This window comes from Micrasema longulum, unplaced genomic scaffold, assembly GCF_059751315.1.
Source record: "Micrasema longulum isolate JH-2025_06_02 unplaced genomic scaffold, ASM5975131v1 h1tg001052l, whole genome shotgun sequence".
NCBI lineage: Eukaryota > Metazoa > Arthropoda > Insecta > Trichoptera > Brachycentridae > Micrasema > Micrasema longulum.
This window is the reverse complement of record NW_028278240.1, coordinates 184,041-205,110: the sequence shown is the minus strand read 5'-3', so window position 1 is coordinate 205,110 and position 21,070 is coordinate 184,041. Positions and strand designations below refer to the sequence as shown.

The window sequence follows — 21,070 nt, the reverse complement described above, 5'->3', positions numbered from 1 at the left end:
TGTCCGTCAGGTCAGCTAGTACGGTATTATTTTTTTTTTTAATTTGGCTTAGTTTAAAAGTCTATTAACAAATATTCTTTTTTTTGAACCACTGAACTTCCTTATTAAACCTCAAATATAAATTATGTTTTGCAGGTTGTTGAATTTATGTTTACATGTCTACTTATTGCGTCGTACCAATATTTCAATGAACATGCCGAAGATATCTTGGAAATTCGAACAATGGTGGAAAAACATTTACCAAGTAAGCCTTTTTATTTATATTACAATTTATTTATACCAACCTAATTTAAGAATTGCACAATTTTATTATTACCATAAAAAAATATGTATTTATTACATAAGGGCATTTAATTTTTTTTTTCGAAATTATTCGCAAGCGTAATAAGAATACACAACAAATAATGCGTATTATACACATAACATAGATTCCGGAAAATAAAATAAATTCATTCTCAAGTAAGAAATTAAATATATTCTTACGAAAATCGTTGCCTTAAAAGGTGTCATGGCTGCCTTATTTTTTACATGGTGATTGTATCCGTGCGAATCAAAATATTAATCTTGTAATTTAATTACATTACTTGTAAAATTGTATTTTGTAATTGTAAGGATTAAAAACATTGAACGGTTAGCTGTTACTGTCTTTCACACTTATATTTATGAGTACAGTTGGTTAGAATGTTTGCATGTTAATGTGTTAGTGCCTATCGGGGAACCAAATAAACTAAAAAAAAACGTTTGTGTTTTGACATCTCCTAAGAGATGTAAAATTACGTAATTTTACCAAAAGTCGCGGAAAATTACCGTAATTTACGGTATTTTACTGTAATTTTCGGTAAGAAACGATTTTTACTTACTTATTTTTATTTTTCAAAGATATTACAAATACGAGTAGCTTTGTTTTAGGACACTTTACATGACTGCAAAAACCAGGTTTAGATCCATCAGGTGGTTGTCGAGATTTATTATAAGTATGGGACGTTTAAGGTCATTCGGTATGTACTTTTTTCACTTTTTTTTATAAAAAAGGTTATTATGTTTTGAAACTTAACAGGATCGGTGGACATACAGTCCTTAGTAAAACCTTAAGTTTGTGACCTTGAACGACCACCGCTCATGCCGCAATTTTGAAAAAATGGTGCTTTAAATCAGTTTTTTTCAACTTCGTCAACTTTTTACTAATTATTTGATAATTGACGTACGAAAAATTATCATCATCATCATCATCATTATTCTATGTCCGCTACCTAGTTGGAGCATATAGTGTTCGCAAAGATCCTCTTCCTCTATCACTTTTATTCGATAAGGATGGCATGTAAAAGGGAACAAATCGACCCTATTCAAGACTAATTAATATAACCAGCACCCATATGTACATGGTAATATAGGTAACACATATAATATGAATATATTTCTTTGAAACTAGTCGGTTGAGACAATAAAAGGGATAAATTGCATGATACAAAATGTCATCAGAATCTTGAAATAAGGGACCCAAAAGTAACGGGAATCACTTTGTGGTGGGGAGGGAGAGTGAGAATACCCATTTTTCAATCCGGCGTCCGTTAGGGACACGTTTTTTGAGTTAGTGTGCGAAGTTCTGTTGCTGTGAATGTATCAGTTTGTTTATGGGAAATTTTTTAGTGAAACAATTTTTTTCTATTTCGTTGAAAACGTGATGGCCGATTGTCGAGAGCAACGCGTGGCGATGAAATTCTGTTTCCTATTGGAGAAATCGTCCGCGGAAACTATTGTAAGGCTTAAAACTGCTCATAGGAATGCGGTTCTAAGAAAAACCAGAGTCTGCGAGTGATTTTCATATTTAAAAAATGAAGAAATGTCAATTTAAAACCAACCCTGTTCAGGACGCCCTTCAACGCCTTGGCGTTGAACTGACAAAAACATCGAGTAAATCAAAGCTCTCGTTCGCGAAGACCGTCGCTGAACCATTGATCAACTTTGTGAGATGTCTGGAATATCATGGAGTCCAATTCAGAGGTTTTGAAAAGATTGAGGGAGAGTATCCGGAAGAAAAGGTCAGATCTTTGGCGCACAAGCGACTGGTTCTTCCATCATGACAACGCGCTGGCCCACACCGCTCTCTCCGTAAAGTTTTTTTTTGACCAAAAACGGCATGACACCAATTTTTCACCCCCCTACTCACCGAATCTAGCCCCCTGGGATTTATTTTTGTTCCCCAGACTCAAAAGGGACATGAGAGGAAAGCGTTTTGCCACAGTGGAGGAGGTAAAACAAAAATCTCTGGAAGGCCTAAAGAACACCCCGATAAGTGAATTTAAAAAATGTTTTGAACAATGGAAGGATTGTTTGAAAGTGCGTTGTAGTCAAAAGAGAATAGTTGGAAGGTGGTCAAAATTTGGTGCAAAAATATTAAAAAATAAAGAAGTTAAGACGAAACTCCCGTTTTTTTTGGGACCCCGTCGTAAACTTGTAAAAAAGCTAACAACTTTTGAAAAAAGTAAATAAAATTGAAAAAAATAAATTGTTCGTGATTTACAAAAATGACGCCATCTTAATGTGAGTAAACAGTTTTCACAATTCAACTAACATACATGTAAGAGTAAAGCTAAATCTGTGAGTCCAGGTAAACTAAGTAAAAAAACAAACAAAAAGTCTCCATGTTCCACGGTAAAATTACCGTCATTTACGAAAATTATCGTAAATTTACGCCTTTTTGTAAATTACGTAATTTTACATCCATTCTAATAAAAGTATTGAAATTTACAAATATACAGGTGATAGGTATTACAAATACTTTAAACAGTGTACATTATATTATAAAAATAATTTAATATTACATAATGCTACTTCAGGTTTGCCTGCTTAACGAGGCACCAAGTTCTCGGCGTCTTAGCCCTCCACTGCTAATTACGTTGGTAGTTCATTTCACAACTACGAGATGCGACCTGACTTGTGAGGATGCACAGGAGCTGGCAGCCGACCGAGATGCCTGCTTTGTGAACACCATATGCTCCAACTAGATAGCGGACATGGAATGATGATGATGATGATGATGACTTTTCGTAGGTCAACTATCAAATAATTAGTAAAAAGTTAGTGTAAATACCGCTTTTCCGCTATTTTGATAAAATGTATTTGATGTTCAAACGTGTATCTTGGAAAATATTGGTCCAAAGAAAAAAATAATTTTTAAGTAAATTTTATTTTCTCGGACTTTTGTATATTTTTTTCAATAAAACCTTCAGGGCCGTAATTATACACCAAAAACTGATTTTATGCACCATTTTCTCAAAATCGCGGCATGAGCGGTGGTCGTTCAAGGTCACAAACTTAAGGTTTTACTAAGGACCCTATGTTCACCGATCCTTTTAAGTTTCAAAACATAATAACCTTTTTTATAAAAAAAGTGAAAAAAGTACATACCGAATGACCTTAAACGTCCCATACTTATAATAAATCTCGACAACCGCCTGATGGATCTAAACTTGGTTTTTGCTGTCATGTAGAGTGTCCTAAAACAAAGCTACTCGTATTTGTAATATCTTTGAAAAATATAAATTAGTACGTCAAATTCGTTTCGTTTCTTCGTAAAATACCGAAAAATACCGTATTTTACCAAAATCTGGTAAAATTCCCGTAAAATACCGCGGTAATTTTACCGCCTTGCATCTCTACACCTCCTGCGTATAATATCGTAACCCACAAAATAGGGTTTTACAGGAGAAGGATTTAAATATATTTATGTCCAGTAAAAATATAAATATAGAGCGATTTAACAAATAGTACACATTTTTGTTTTTATATCTTTTTTCATATTTAAAATCTTACAAAAAACCTTTTTTTTCGGTTTACGATATTATACTTTGGAAAAGACATTAAGTAAAATTTTTGATAAATAGGTACTTGAACATTGTTTTCCTCTAACTGTTTTGAAGATGCCTCTTCATACATGATAGCATTCTATGTGAAAAAAACAACTACATTTTGGACCATTTGTGACAAAATCAAGGTTTCGTTTCGAGAATCAGAATGAAATTATCTGAATAGGTACGTTTTGAGTTTTTCAAAAATAGTTATCATATTTGTGTACCATGCGTCCGAAGACTGCAGAAAAAGCTGGACGTATATATGGGATTTTGGATGGTTCTCGATCCTATAAAAAACTATTCATCAATAAAGCAAAACTGTTTAGACACGCTGATGGGAAACATTTATATCGCCATAACCCAGGGTAAAAATACGTTTCTATAAAGAAAAGTCAGACCGTGTTTCCTCTCAAGATAAAACATTATTAATGTTACAAAGTATGCTTCATAATGGTTTTACGTAACCAAAGAAACAGGTTCGGTTTTCTTAAATGGTAAGACTTTTCATTGATAAGTAGGAACCTAGGTACTTGTTTATGATTGAATTTCAAATCTAAAACATAAGTAGGTACCTGAGTACTTGTTTCTTTTTGAATTCCAACACATAAAATAATTCATTTTCAAATATAGAATTCTTTTTGCAATTGCCAAATCCTGCTCTTCTCACCAACAGGGGTGCATTTTTTTATGAATGCTGTTTTCAAAGATGTATCAGTTAATATTATTTAAGTATTACCGAAAATCCAGTATAAAGAAATAAATGGGTAGAAATCAAAAGGAAATAATCTGATTGGGAACCATGCAAAACTAAAGTTGTTTGTAAACATTCATAAACACCCTTTTTTTGAACACAAAAAATTTAAATCCTTCCATTTTTTCTTGCAAAAGCACTCTCGGCGAATGCAGCCCTGGTAAACGATGAAAAAACCTTTACGCTCCTATTTTTTTTTCTACTAAATAAATTGACGATTTTAAGAGTTATAAATATGTTCGTGGAAAAGATTTTCATTTCGCTGAAAACCGCAAGTAAATCTGTCCAGTGGTTATTTAGTCCACCGAGCACACACATACAAACATTGCCTTTTATATATAAAGACAAAAAAAATATATTAGAATCCAACAAATATTATATAATTAACTGGTTTGTTTTAGCAAATACTCTGCTGTTCCTCATGCAAATACGGGCTTTGGTTATTATGCTATGAATCTGTTGTTGGAGTTTCAATTGTAGTGTAGTGTAGATTAAGTTTCGGTGCTAATTCACATTTTTGTGCTGTAGTTAGTTTAATTCATTATTTTTTTCCATAAGCGTAATTCATTTTGGAAAAAATATACAAAAAAAAAAATAATGCGCGCGATGAATGTCCGTCTAGTCCAGTGATTCTCAAACTCTTTTGACCCACGGAACCCTTTTCATAGTCAAAACTTGCCCACGGACCCTGGGTGAAAAATAAATGCATAATAGAAAAATTACCAATTTAACTTTGATATCTTGAATAGTAAATGGTAAATAGTGTCGGAAAAATAAAATGTAAACGAAACATTTTGTTGAAGAAGTATTTATTGAAATTATAACTTTGGTTTTAAAATCCAAAAAACATTAATGATGTGGACGAACCTGACGGGATGTTATGAGTGTATTTATGTTCGGCTTTATGTTTGTGAGTAGTGAGTAGCAACCGCAAATCCCCACGAGTCCAGTGCCACACAGAACTAAATTGTTGATTAGATGCGTGACTCTTTTATAGTTCATATTAAAGACTAGTTGGTGCAGGTATCGGCTTTATTGCGTTCCTGTGTAAACCTGTATAGATAGGCCTGACTCACCGCGATGCCTGTTATTATCTGTATTTTATGCACCTGTCTATATACATATTTTACTTACGACGTAAAAATTGCTAATAATTTATTCATTGTTATTTTTTTTATCCTCCATATTAATAAAAATGTGTCATATTACTTTAATTTTATTTTCAATTCAGGGACCCCCAAATCAATTTTAATTTTCCACGGACCAACTGAATGATTTCGGGAACTCCTGGGGGTCCGTAAAGATCACTTTGGGAAGCACTGGTCTAGTCCGTAGAACACAATCGTAGCTGATACTTACGCCGCTTCCGGTCATCTCTTTCGTCCCGCAAAAATTATCGCATGAGTTCATACAATAATATACTTTCTAAAAAATATAAGATACGACAATATGTGTCCCAAAAAAACCTATCTAATAGCAAAAGACGTATTTTTTGGAACAAAATATATCATAAAAATATGGACGAAATACATTAAAACTAAAAATCGACCATTTGCGGGTTTCCACATCATACATCGGAGGGGTCGGTTTGCAGGCACCCTAGAATATTTTATTTGAAAACATTCCGTCACACACACATAAACTAAGGTTTATTAAAGATTCTAATGTACTGTACCTAGTTCTAGTGTTTATTTTGTTTGCTTTTTAGGTCCTAATTTTTTTATATCCGTATTATTGGGAATAAAACTCATATCAATGACTGTATTTGGCTCACTGATTTATGGAATCTGCAAGGTAAGAAAACATGTTTGTTATTTTTTTATAGCTGTATTATTTTGGATCATCCCTGTTTTAGTAACGAACAATCGTAGAACATTATTTCTCACTTCGGTATAATAAGTAAGGGTATTTGAAGCAAACTTAGAAATCTCCACCAAAAACGGAAAATAAGTTATTGACGCCAAAATAAACTATACGCGAAAACCTACCTAAAATCTCTCAATCTTGCAAAAACAGACTTCAATTATACTTGACACTGCAAACATAGCATTTTTCATTGAGTTGGTGATTTTTTTCGCAAATATCTCGGTAACTCTTCAATGGGGCTTTCTAAGTTTGCTTTTAATACCCTCATATATCCTAATTTTATTTCAATGAACAAAAGCACTTTACTTTCATAATAACATTACTAACAAATTCATTAATAAGAACGTACGAAATTCTGCCATATAATTACTAAGCCAAAACATTATTTTTATGATATTTTAATATGAAGTCATTATAATATGTTTAATGCATAGTTAACACGAGGATAGGACAATACCTACCGTCTTGTCCCAGATTCGAGCATATTGTCCAGATCCAGGGCAGAACAATGGACTAAGACATTGTCATAGAGACATACGGTGAAGATATCACCGCAGGACAATGGCTTATTCCCACCACCGCACCATGCGCGTCGTTTTGTATCTATTATGACAGCGTTCCGCATTCGAACTACGGTCGAGCAGGGACAAAACAGTTTTGCTCTATCTACTGTCTTGCCATCGTGTCAACTGCTTTAGATTTACATTTTCAAATCCCCATTTTGTTTTTGATTTGTTAGGTCCCTTTATTAATAAATAGTAGAAATATAATAGAACTCTCTTTATCCGAACTCTAGACATCCGGATATCCAAATATCTGGATCGTTATGAGGAAATAAAAAATAAAGGAGATGTTATAATAATAAATAAAAAAGGGCTCCTGCGGCCGGTGCGTTTCTTCGTCAAAGCAATAGGGTATTTTCACATTCTTTTATTATTTTTATTTTCAAATAGGCAATAAGTTACGATGGTAACGGTATTAATATTTTTTCCATGTGACGTCGGATAAATTTTCTGCAACGGTTTAAAATATGCATATTTTTAATTACCCGAATACGAAACGTTTCGCGCCCTATGGGACAAACGGTACGTATGACGTTTAAGCGCCAAACTTCTACGCAATGTGTGTTAGAAGCGCAGTCGGCGGTCGTAACGCGTGACGTCAAAATGACGTGATGCAAACTGCGAGCCGTTTTGTATGTGCTCATCTTTAAACCCGAAAATTATAAATTAAAACTTGTTTTGAATATATTGTTATTTATATCGTCGGAATCGTAAAAATCCGCTTTAAATACATATTTCATTTTTAACGTTATTCCTGACTTGTGAAATACCGTATTGCTGGACATGTTTGAGTATGTTTTTATGTGATAACGTCTGACACTCATTAATCTGGATAATTGGAGTTCTACTGTAGTTATAGTTGTTCTGCACAATCTGTATTTTTTCTTAATTAATTGTTGATGACATGGTTAATTTACGTGTTTTCAATTTTTGCATTGTTTTTTCGTACATTTTATAAAAATTTGGCCCGTTCGAATTATTAAAAAACATTACAAAAATACAATTTAAATATATGGATTCTTATATGTATAGTGATTCTGGTTCTATTTCAGAACTGTATTATTTATTCCACCCGGACATGAGAATATGCACACTAAAATAATATATACCTAATTTTTTTTTGTGAACGTACTATAAAAGCAAAGGCATACAAAAATGATACATAGGTGGTTCATATATACTGTAGTAATATAAAAACGTAGAAGTACATAAGTACATTGTGGTATGTCTAAATTGACCACTTTAAGGGAGAGCAAAACTAAACTTTTTAAAATTCGTTAATCCTCTTGTTTTTTTTTCGTATTTACATGAGCAAATGATTAACTGTAATCTTGAGAAGAACCTGTAGCATCATAGTTCTTCTCGATATTTTACTAAATTGATTTATAAGAATACTGAGGTTACTGGAGAATATCTCGTTTAAAAAATTCATAGAGGTACATCAGTGGTCTCCAAAGAAAGAGAAAAAAAATGTGGGTAAAGTGCATTCAAAACTCAAAACAGCCCGATACAGACCTACGAAAGAGTACTTTTATACTACTTAAGGGACCCACGAAAATGGGAAGACCGCAGAGAAGATGGACTGCCGATTTCGTCGAACTCGTGGACAAGGTGGAAACAGAGCGTCCAGAGCAGAGCGCCAGAGAGCGGTAGCGGTACATTACTGTAATTATTATTCATTACAAAATGAGAGAGTACGGACGCAGTCTAACAACTTGGGGCCTTACTCATAATCTTGGCATAAAGTTACGCCCATGCATAGTGGTATAATTCGAATAAGAATACCATCCTTATTCTACCACTATAATAAAGATGGTATTTCCATCCGAATTTTTATATTTTGTATGTAAATACACGAAATAAGATGGCCGCGAGAGCGTTTGGAATACCACCTCAGATCCCTTTCCCCATCAGCTGACACGTCTCTAAAATAAAGACTTTGCGGGTTATTCCTTTTTTCTGAGCACCCGATGGCAAACGGTTAGTACCTACGACAATAGTTAATCGGGACTTGATAATAATTTATTACATTTACGTTTCTTATTACTATGTCCAGGCGGATAAAGAATACAGTTTTGTGTGTAAAATAGAACCAGAACCCTGAACGAGTATTTTCTGCCCGATGGCTTCTCTCGGGTAAATAATATCCTGAAAAATTAAACCAATATGAGATAAGTCGCACTCGTAGTGCAGTGGTAGGCGCATTTGCGTACCATGCTTGACGTCCCCATGCTCGGAGCCCTGTGCACCATCGGGCGTGGATATGCGATGATAATGATTTACGTTCTTGTTCTAATTAAAATTGTATTTTCATATTTCATAACACCCAAATATTATAAGAAACGAATCATAATTCGGCACAGTGCGTTCTCGAATGTTTAATCCCCTTTGTTATTGTGTTGACAGAATGTTTTCAAATAAGATATTCTAGTGTATCTACTTACATAAATGAAACGTGTTTTACTTTACCGATAGGCACTCACACATCAACACAGAGCTTTTAAACATTCTAATGCACTGTACGTTTTTGGTATTTTATTAATTTTTTTTAAATTTGTTCCAGGACAAGCACTTGTTTTTGATTCATTCCTAACGATGGATATGATTCAAATTATTTCTTATTTACTTATATATATATTAACCGCTATTGCAACCAATAATATCATTATTGTTGCTGTTGGACTTCCCATCTCGAGTAAGTAAATGCAACCATTTTAAAAACAGACGTATCTGGATTTATTTTAATATATTTTTCACTTTTTAAAATATTATACGATGCTTCTCTTTTAAGGGATTTGCCAGTTTCGCCATATTTGTCTTTATAAATGGGTGTTTTTTTTTTTACCGCTACTCTAAAATTGTTGCCCAGGAGGCGAAATTATCAGTTCACAGTGGAATCCTGGTACCAGCCCTAATGCGTGAAAGTGAGCGAGGAATTGTGAAAATCAAGGATGAATGTAAGCTGAATGATATCTCAAGAGAAAGTGATCAAACTATCTACGATAATCTCGTCTCGTCTAATTATAGGCAAAATTCGTATTTATGGCGAACTTTTAATAAATTCAAGGTCACAACGAAATCATTAAAAATAGATTTATTTTCGAATAATCAAAATGACGTGCGGCGTTTGCTTTCGAAATAATTTTCTGGTGTTTTTTTTTCTTTCGGATTTAGATCATTGTTTATTTTATGTTTGAGAATATATTCTACTTTACTGTTTTGTGCTACTTGTGAAAACCTGTAATTGGCTTATTTGTTATTTGTTTTGTTTTTTATGTATGATAAACGAATAATCGGTAATCCGAATAAATAATAAAAATAAATAAAAATAAAAATAAAAAGGGCACAAAATGTCGAGGCCCGCGCAAGGCTACAAGGATACATTACTTATATTGACTGGCTGGAGAAAGAACAAAATAATTTTTTAAAACATTCGAATTTCCGATGCACTCTTACATTTTCAAATTATGACTTATCTGCACGCTTTCTCAAGCTCACTAATCTTGAAAAAATTAGAACATTAATTGACCTCATTGTTCTTTATAAAATTATAAACAGTCTAGCTTATTCGTCCCAGCTCCTAAATAAAATTCAAATTAACTGTCCATCACGTGCCTTACGAAATCACCCAACCTTTCGAATACCTAACGACAGTATGAAATATTGTCAGAATTCGTTTGTACATAGATCTTGTTCAGCTTTTTCAATCACATAGATATCTAGCATACAGGATTATGATTATTTAAAAACGGTGCATTGAAAACCTTGAATAAAACTCCGTTTATATATTATAATAAGTACTTACCTAACCTTTTTATGTTCAATTACATCACATTACATACTTAAATGGTTTTTAGTTTCAATTAAATTTCTTCAGCGAAATTTGTATTACTGTTAATATCGTATTAATATTTTTTAAGGACTAATTTTAGTTTAAAATCTTCTCTGAATATTGCTTTTTCACATTTTAAAGATTACTTGAAATACTTGTTATTCTTTTTTTTCTCTGCTGCGCTCTGCATGTTTTTATACTTTTAAACTACTCCTAATTACTTTTTTGATTGCTTTTAAAAATAATACATTGCTTTAAGAAAAGCTCATAAAAAAACTCATAAGAATGAGTCATTATTTTTTAAGATGTTTTTTAAAATTAACTTAAATTTATTGTCTTTTATATCTTTTAAAGTTTCTTCTCGTCGGTTCTTTTTTAATCCCTTCACATATGCATGTATGTATATATTTTTTCTTCTTGAAAATGTTTTTTTGCATTTGAGCGTGTTTTTTATTCTTATTTATTTTAATTCTTATTTATTTTAATTCTGACTTATTAATTACTTTATCAAGTTTTTTTTTTCATTTTTAATATTATTTCCATTTATATCAATACTAACTAGAAACTTTTAACATAACTTTTTCACTTTGATTTTAATTTTTATATTACTTTAATTTATGTTTTTTTTTCTTTCTGTTTTGTATTTGAACAATTAAAAATAGAATATTGATAACCTTAGATAAAATGGTGTATTTTTTATTACCTGCTTCCATATCCCCTCTATCCCACCTGCTGACAAGCCTCAAAATAAAGGCTTAGCGGGTTATTCCTTTGAAAAAAAATATATAAAATATAATATGGAAACTTCACTGGTCCATTGGAGTCAAGTCTGGCTTTGTATACTATAAAACTATGTAATTGTACTGTGTGTTTCCTGAATAAAAGAAAATAAAAGGCTGTGACAAAATCAAGGAAGGGGGTGTTGCGTTGATTTGTACAAGTAGAGCAAACATCGGAACATTGGGTTAAAGATGCGAATGTAGATGGATGCAGAAAACGAGGAAGAGCAGAAAGACATGGTATGATTAATAATCAGGTGAGTGCATGTAAAATATGTAGATATGAATGTAGGTATGTAAAGGCAAAGTTTGATCATCCTCGCGGTGTAGTGGTCATCGCGTTTGACTAACACGCAAGAGGTCTCGGTTTGATTTTCAACATGATTAACATGAAATATTTATTTAAACAGTTATTTTTATAGCATAGTCCTGGACGGGCACATGATGCGTAAGACTCATAATCTTACCTTCATGTAACAAAATTTATCAAAATACGCTGCGATTGATATACCAATGCAGTGCCCTATGCACCATTAGGTCGGGGAAAGGGAATGATAAGGATTAAAGACAAAGTGGTGAACAGGTCGATGGTATATAGGTCACACAATTTATGCATTTTCAATATACAGCATGTTGATAATATTTCATTTAACCAATGTGCTATCTTTTTAAAAATCTCTGTTGGATTAGAGAATTGTGTACATGGAAAAAAAACAATGGGTTAAGAAAATGTAGTATATTTATTTATTTTTACTAGAGTACATTTTTATTTAATATTTTGTGTTCATTATGATAAAAATTAATACAGCGTTGTTAAAATGCATAATACAACATATATTAAGAAAATATATATACACATTTATAGATAAACAATAAGTCCGCTGTACTTACCTACCACAACACTGTTTTTATATTTTGTTATGTGGATTATTATGGGTGGAAAATGCGCATTTGGTAAGCCTATTATGATATGGGTATTATGTGTATGTGTGAATACTTACGAGGGTTGTCTTAAATTTTACCCATAGAGCTGAAATAAAACAGTAGATAGCTCTTAAAAACTCGATTGTTTTTACTCTGGAAGCAGTTATTCCACTCGTTCGTTGGTCGACTGCTTCTTCCGGCGGCGGCGGCGACCTTTGACCGAGCAGTCCGTTCTTGATTTTCGGAAAAATAAAAAAATCGTTGGGGGGTAAGGACTGCATGAAGGATGGTCTAGCAATTCGTCGTTTTCTTGCTCTAAAAATTACATTGTCTAGCGAGCTGTATGCGAACTTCTGACAAATAAATTGACAGTAATAGTTCTTTGATCTTGCAGAGGAATTATTGCTACATGACCTGCTTTAAAACAAATGTTGCGACATATTTTTGGACGCACTCCGGAACGGGTGACTTTTGTCGGCTTTTCTTCGCCTTGGAACACCCAAACAGACGATTGGTGTATATTTCCGGGTTAATATGAGTAAATTCACGATTCATCACCACTGGCGATGCTGTACACATTTATAGAGTTTCCTGCGTTGAAGCGGCCCAGAGTTTTTTGACACCAATTGACCCTAGCTTATTTCTGTTCTTCGGTCAATAAATGCGGTATCCAACGTGAAACAATTTTTTGGACACAATGAAGAATTTAAGTTGAGGTCTTTTAAATCCAACGATGCCTCGATCTCGTGATATGTCAAATGTCGATCATCCTTGACGAGCTTGCGCACAGCATCGACGTTTTCTTGGGTGACTGTCGTTTTCAGTAAACCTGTCCTTGGATCGTCGATAAAATTCAGCCGTCCACGTTAAAATTCGCCACACCAACGATAAACCAGGGATGGTATTCTGAATCTTTCTCCACTCCCTAGAGAAATATCAATTTGAAGAAAAAAAAAATGCTTCATATAATGGCCACAATAAACGTCAAACAAATACGAACGCGTGCAACTAAATATGACAATTTTTATTTAGACCATTATTGCAACCTTAAGCATTACCCAAAACACTTAATTGGGTTAAAATGACCAAACCGTATTCTTTTTTTTCCGTTTTTGAAGCAGTTTTATACACCATTTGATGTTTAATCATTAGTGTGACCATTATATAAAGCAAATAAAAATCTTTAAATTAATCACACTCTAGGGGGTAGAGGAAGATACAAAATACCACCCCTGGTTGGACGTGGACATACTCTCCGCAGACCTCTTTTTTGCTGTGCAAGTTCTAGGACCAACTATCACATGCACTCGCTTATCCCTAGGCTCCACAGATATGGTAATCAGTATGAGGATAAGGCTGATAAATTTGGTTCTGGACTTGATAGTTGTAAAACGAGTTTCATTTCTTTTTTTATCTGTGTTTGAAAATGTTTTTCTTTTTTACTTTTTCATATTTATGTCCATATTTAAAAAAAATTTTTGGTTGCATAAGCAATACTTTTAAAAATATTTACTTCTTACTATTGTTATAGTTATGCAATTTTATCATTTTTCTTATGTATTTAAATAAAAAAGTTTTCTTCTAATTTATGTGCAACGTATACTTATGTTAAAGGCAATTTATGCGTTTGTGTAAAAATAAATAAATACATGAACAGCAGTGCGATTCAGGGCTGGTATTCCAAACGAAATTATAGCGCGGTATAGCGCGTTTTTACGTACTAAATACGCGTTATAGCGCGCTGTAAACGCGTTCGGAATACCAGCCCAGAAGGCTCGCGCTTTCTAGGGATATCGTATTATATAGTTTAATTACCTACTAATTACGTGCTAGCAAAGCTTTCTCTACACCTTAGAGAGTATTCAGAACCGTACTGCAGATTGTGGTCCCGTGGTAATATCACGAACTGATGGATCAGCGGTCTCAGGTTCGAGCCCGCTATTGACTACCATTTTTCTAACACGGTTATTTACTAGTTGACGCCAAATGTTAATATCTGGGTTAATAGGAAAAGAGCATGTTTTAAGTGTGGAATGAATTGTGATTATAATCATTTAAAAAATATCTTATCTTACAGTTATCCAGCTCTACATCTGGTTGTGCATCTTCAGTTTGTATAATAAAATCCGTTGTATCAATATCAACAAAGGCAACTCAGGAGTGGAGTTCAACACAATATCAATTTTAAATCCAACTCAAAACTCTTCCATATGTCCAATTTTAGATTTTTGCTATTTTCCAAAACCACAGATTTAATGTCAGATCCTCAATAAATTATCATCGACATTTAAAAAATATGCGTGGTTTCCATTCTGCTTTTTTAGTATTCAACAATTCATCAATATGTCATCTTCGTATTTTTTTATTATAAAATCTATCCAAGGTATGGTCTAATGAAAATTAACTAACGCATGGAAATTATAAATGTGATATTAAAAAAAATGTGTTCATTAAGAACCGTTGAAATTTAAATAGGTACTTGTACGAATTTATGTATTATTTTGGTTTTCGTTAAAAATATTGAATATGATTTTAGTTTTATTTTGGAAATTAAAGAAAATACTTTAAATTATTATATATTTATGTAATTGAAATATAAGTATATTATAATAAATCCATAAATTATGCACGTTTTAAATGGTAAATATGATTTTATATGTAATTTTCAGTGCGTAATGAATAAAATTTTATGTTCAGGTTTTGGTTTTTAATGTACTGTTGGACCCTTTTGCTAATAAATCCTTCTTATTCTGATTCATTTGTAGCTTTAAATGTTTATTTGACTGAATCTTTGTTTCATAATGCTCAAGACATGATGGTACAGTGTACCCTGCATGTCTTTTGATACATATAAATATAAAAGCTGGAGGTTGAGACAATCAGCAAGCAAATAATCTGTCCTCCCGAAAAGTCTGCTTCCATCCATTAGTTAATATTATTTTTTCTCGGCAATTCTAATAATACCGGTTTCCCTCGAATATAAATCTTAAAATAACAAATTTATATTACTGAAAATTTAAATCCAGGGTTGGAATTCTGAACGTAATTGCGCGCGAAGAGATCGCTCTGTTAGCGTGTAAGTATGTAGTACAAAATACGCGTTAAAAATGCGTTTTTTACGCACGCTTTTGCGTTCAGAATACCACCCCAGTTGGATTACATATCTCTTTCCCTACAAATAATATATTTCAACGCATTTCCTTATGACTATTGATTTTTAAGTATACCTGTGCAAATACTCCATACCATACCAGAGTCTAAAAAATCATAAAAATTGATAAATTTGACATCTGCTTAACAAGACAAAAAATTAAACTTATTTATACAAATTTTCTTTTGTATACTTATTTCAAAACAGCGCCGTTTTATTTATATTTAGTTCTACGCTTTGTCTTTGGATAGGTCTATGCTTTGTGGCAGGTTGGACAAACTGGCAAAACACAAAACAAATCAGTGTAGCAACTGAATAAACCGGAATAAAGTAAGCGTGAACCACAGACTACAGATATCTGCGTGAACGAACAACGAGCGTTCTAAGCGCTCGCGCTCCTTTGAGTGTGCTTTGAGTTTGAAGTTTGACAAGCGACACCAAGTGATTTGAGTGAAAGAAAACCAAGTTTGACAAGGTAGTGTAGCCGATATTCCGGTATATTATCGACGAATGTAATTTCTTGTCAACATAAAACATTGACACTTGTTTGTAAACAAAACCTTATTGAGTTTTGATGCTATGTATCAAATCGCTTACTAAAACCGAAAATATCAAATCATTCAGTGGAAATATTTGCGTGCTTGCTATTTAATATTTGACTTGAACATCTAACAGATGATTTCACCTTTCAAAAACGTTTGGTTCTATTTATTTGGCCCTCGTTTGTACAAAATTCACGGGGAGGGCCCATAACCAAATTGTACAATCCTAACAATTTTGAGCATTTTGTAACCCCAATCATTCAATCCCTCAACATAATGTGGAAAATGACAATGTATACTTCACCGCTGATAGCAATTTACCTCTACAGAAAAGATTATATGCAAAGAAGCTCTCTACCCACATTACTAATCTCTACCCACATTACTAAAGGTTATGTCTAGCTTAGGATTGGTAGTGTCGGTTCTTTTCTGTATCAAGGCATATGGCAGAGCTACATCACCCCAGTACCGAGAGTTCACTAATGCTCTAATTCGAGCCATTTCAGAATCCAATCCGATCAATATTTCATCCATCAGAAAGTACGATTTTGATTTTTGGTATTGGCCAATTGACTGGAACAGTAAACTTGTTGAGGAGACAAAAGGCATTCAATATTCTAAATCTGCGAGACAAACATTGAGTAACTGGAAAGGTATTCCTTTGTATATAATTGGAGAAATTGCCATGAGAACTTTTGCTCTGAAACTCATTTATCCGGGCTCTATCTCACTACTACAAATGACTATTTCGCAGTATTTATTGGAAGGAAGAATCAAATTAGTGGAAAGGTACAATGGTCTACGATACAAGGTCCATACAAGAGATGACAATGATATAGATTGCATGTTTGTTGATAAGAGATATACTACTACAAATGGCAACACTCTCGTCATCACTTCCGAGGGCAACGCAGGCTTCTACGAGATCGGAATAATGATGACTCCGATAGACAGGAGATATTCCGTGCTCGGATGGAACCATCCTGGATTTGCAGAGAGCACTGGGCAACCGTATCCAATTCAGGAATGCTACGCCATCGATGCAGTCATTCAATTTGCGATACAAAAATTAGGTTTTTTACCAGAAAACATAGTTCTATTTGGATGGAGTATCGGCTGCTACTCGGTAGCGTGGGCTGCGGGGCAGTATCCTGACATAAAGGGAGTAATCATGGATGCCACCTTCGATGATCTGTTACCACTGGCCTTATCTCGCATGCCGGCTTCTTGGAAACTTCTAGTAAATGAAGTTATTCGATGTCACGTAGATCTCAACATTGCGGAATTACTGAAGTCTTATTCTGGACCCGTAAAATTCATAAGACGGACCATGGATGAAATAATTTGCATAGAAGAAGGAAATTTGTCAACTAATCGAGGTAATGATCTCATAATTAAAACTCTCTCCCATCGGTATCCTTATTTATTTGACCATGATCAAATAACACTTCTCCGAGGCTACTTAGCTGTTCTAGGACCGGCTCTGAAAGTTTTCTCTTCTAAAGAACATCCCGGGGATTCCGATAAAAATAAAAAGGTTTTATTCCTGGTAGGGAAATACTTGATAGACTATCAGTCATCTCACTGCACCCCATTACCTCCCGACTTCTTCGAAATCCCTCAAGAGATAACATTAGATGAAGATTTTATATTTACCTAAACATAAGTATTTAAAAATATCCAAGAATATTTATTTATTAAATTATTGTTAAATATGTTAAATAAATTATTACAAATATTGGTGGTATGATTTCTGCTTTTTATTTATAAAGTTAATGTCACCTTGCTAGTAGTGAGGGTATCTAATTTATATAACGCAAAAACGAATTCTAATAGGCACATTATGTGCACAAGTTTATATGCAGCACTTATGTGCACAAGTTTATACGCAGCACTTATATGTGCAAACTGTATTCAAATTATAATTATTATTATCAAAAGGGCTTAGTATTTATCAATATATATTCCAAAAAATTATAATCTGTGCCGCTTTTTAAAAAATATTACAGGAAAAGAACACATTTAAATATTTTCAAGACAACATGCTCCGTGTCCAGGTGGATGAAGAATACAGCTCTGTGAATGAAATAGAACCAGAACCCTGGATGAGTGTTTTCAACTCAATGGCTGCACTCGGGCAAAAATCCTGAATAAGGAAATCGAGTGAAAATAAGTCCGCCTCGTGGTTGGCGCGTTCGCCTACCATTCTTGAGATCCTGGGTTCGATTAGTTTGGATGTGAAATATCGGTTTTAAATGTCGTCCAAACTGCAATATTTCATCACTCCTGGACTGGCACCTGAAGTGTAGGTCTGATCACTTAAGCTTCATGTAACAGATGATCGAAACACACTTACCAATGCAGTGCCCTATGTACCACTAGGTGTGAAAGAAGAATTATGACAAGGTAAGATTAAGGAATGTGTAAAGCATGTATAACTTACACAAATATATCGTGGGGATACTGGCAAAAAACATTAACTCGAAAATATGCGAATTTGACTTAATTATGCAGTTTTGTAAATTTTTTAACGCTCTACAAACTGAAAAAATACACTAAGTCATTTTAAGTTTCATATATCTGTAGTTTTAAAAACAAATTTAAGGTTAAGTATACCCGGTATTTTATTCAGGCTAAAAAGCTTTAAATAACTTGATATTTACTTAATATAAAATTAAGAAACGGAAAAATTAAAAACATATTACTAAATGAGCACTTAACTTCTTACTTTATTTAAGTCTTTATGTACGTGTGATGTCACCGTACTCCTAAACGGCTTAGCCAATATACGTGCGGTTTTCATAGAAATATAGATCTTAGCGCTGTGCGTGTTCGTAGATATTAAAATCGAATATGTAAAAAAGAAGTTAGGAGCACAAATGCTTTATTCATCAATCTACCAGGGTTGCATTCGAGGAGAATGCATTTTCAATAAAATGGAAAGATGTCGTTTTTTTGTGTATAAAAAAGTTTGTTTTTGAATATTTATAAACATCATCAGTTTTTTGTGGAGCTCAGATTATTTTCTTAAATTCCTTATAATTTCTACCCATTTATTCCTTTTTATTGGATTTTTGGTAACACTAAAATAATATTGATTTCAATACATTTAAAAAAATCGTATTCCTACTTAAGTACACCCCTTTGTTGGTGAGACGACTGGAGTTTGACGTTTGCAAAAAGAATGCTATATTTGAAAAAATATTTATTTTATGTTTTGGAATTCAACCATAAACAAGTACCTACTTAAATTTAATATTTGAATATTCACTATTTTTAGTTTTGGAAATTAATCACAAGCAAGTACCTTGGTACCTACTTATCAAAAAAAACGTATTTTCAAGGCAAGCCAATGTTCGGGCAGGACAACGCCTGTCGGGTCAGCTAGTAATATATAAAAGAGTAAAATTGGAACAAAACTTAAATGCTTGATTTCTCAAAACAGGGATTTGAGAGTTAAAGCTTTTTGCCAGTATACCCACGATATTATATTCAGACAGTAAAATTAAAAAACAAAAATATTTTTTAAATTTCCTTTACTGGAGATTCATTATTATTGCGGGGCTACATAAATATACATTTTTTTACATAATATACTAATTTAGATAGACTATACCGAAGTTTCACATTTCATAGTGAATTATAAAAATACACACATTTGTCAAATGGCAATGCTATCACAAAATATTTTTATAACACAGTGTAAAAATAAGTTTTTATCAATGCAGAAGATCAATAATAATCTTCAAAAACAAAATATCTATGATCTACCAAAATGCGTCAATTTTTTTAGAATTTCATTTACAGTGATTTGTATATAATTCATTTGATTATTTTACAATAACTATCAAAATTAGTGAATGTCAATCTAGTAAAATAAGCTAATTTTTCTGAATTATTTTCTCAGTAATTATTAAAACTGTTTAGAAACTTTTTAATAAATGAAATGAAATAACCTCTGAAAGATTATTCATCGAATATAATAAAAACAGATAAATGTTTTACTTAAAAAGTAAAATATAATTTTTAAAAACATGTACATATGTAGATATATAGGTACTTCATTTTACATATCAATTTTTTCTGCCAAATAATGATCATTTCTCATAAGTAGCATCCTAATACACAAACTAATGTAGCCATCACACCAAATGTATTATAAAATATATTTATTTCTGTAAATGGTAAAAATATTATTCAAATTTATTCATTACAAAAATAAGAATAACGTGGAGTAAAAAGAAATGTGTGGTTTTCTTACTTAATTGAGTGTTGCAATAGTGATTTATCAATAGGCAGCTACCAAAATTGATAACCAAATAACAAATGCTTGATATTCAATTTATTATCGTAGTGCAATATTTGACACCAAATTATTGGTGGATTATCTTCTTCTCGTGCCCTGTCAGGTATCCCTAACGTTGGCAATCACAATGGCGAAGGTCTCTCTCACAGGAGTGCTGCCCGGAATATCAACTCCACGGTCCTGAAGCCAGTCCAGCCTCGTATATTACGCAGTCAGGACACATCTGCCTTCTTTCAGCCCTTATTGCCCTTCAAAATTAAATGAAACAAGTGTTACTTTTCTCCACGCATTATATGCCTCACATACGAAATTTTACGAACTTTTTGATTGTTAAGAGTTCTCTGCTCGTTCTAGCTCAACTAAGACTTCCGAGTTCTTTATAAGGTCTGTCCAAGATATTTTAAGCATTCTGCGATGTAACCACATCTCAAAAGCCTCCAGCCTGTTCATAGTGTTCACCTTCAGAGTCAAAGTCTCACAGCCTTACAACAATACAAACCACACA

The 21,070-nt window shown here is 33.1% G+C and overlaps 1 protein-coding gene and 1 long non-coding RNA gene across 3 annotated transcripts; both read left to right on the top strand.

Moving 5' to 3' along the window:
• Positions 1-134: 134 nt before the first annotated feature.
• LOC148277313 (uncharacterized) lies at positions 135-15,109 on the top strand. 2 transcript variants are annotated; one of them, XR_015823533.1, is made up of 4 exons: positions 135-244; positions 6,311-6,396; positions 9,595-9,726; positions 14,644-15,109. It is a non-coding gene; the product is annotated as an uncharacterized LOC148277313 (long non-coding RNA). The 2 variants fall into 2 exon arrangements; XR_015823534.1 differs by lacking the exon at positions 6,311-6,396 and having other exon boundaries at positions 158-244.
• A 954-nt stretch (positions 15,110-16,063) lies between these two features.
• On the top strand, positions 16,064-18,009 carry LOC148277312 (phosphatidylserine lipase ABHD16A). Its single transcript, XM_088233056.1, is given in 3 exon segments — positions 16,064-16,465; positions 16,468-16,628; positions 16,630-18,009. Coding segments are annotated over 3 exon segments (1,524 nt in total). The 5' UTR covers positions 16,064-16,392; the 3' UTR covers positions 17,920-18,009.
• Positions 18,010-21,070: the final 3,061 nt, after the last annotated feature.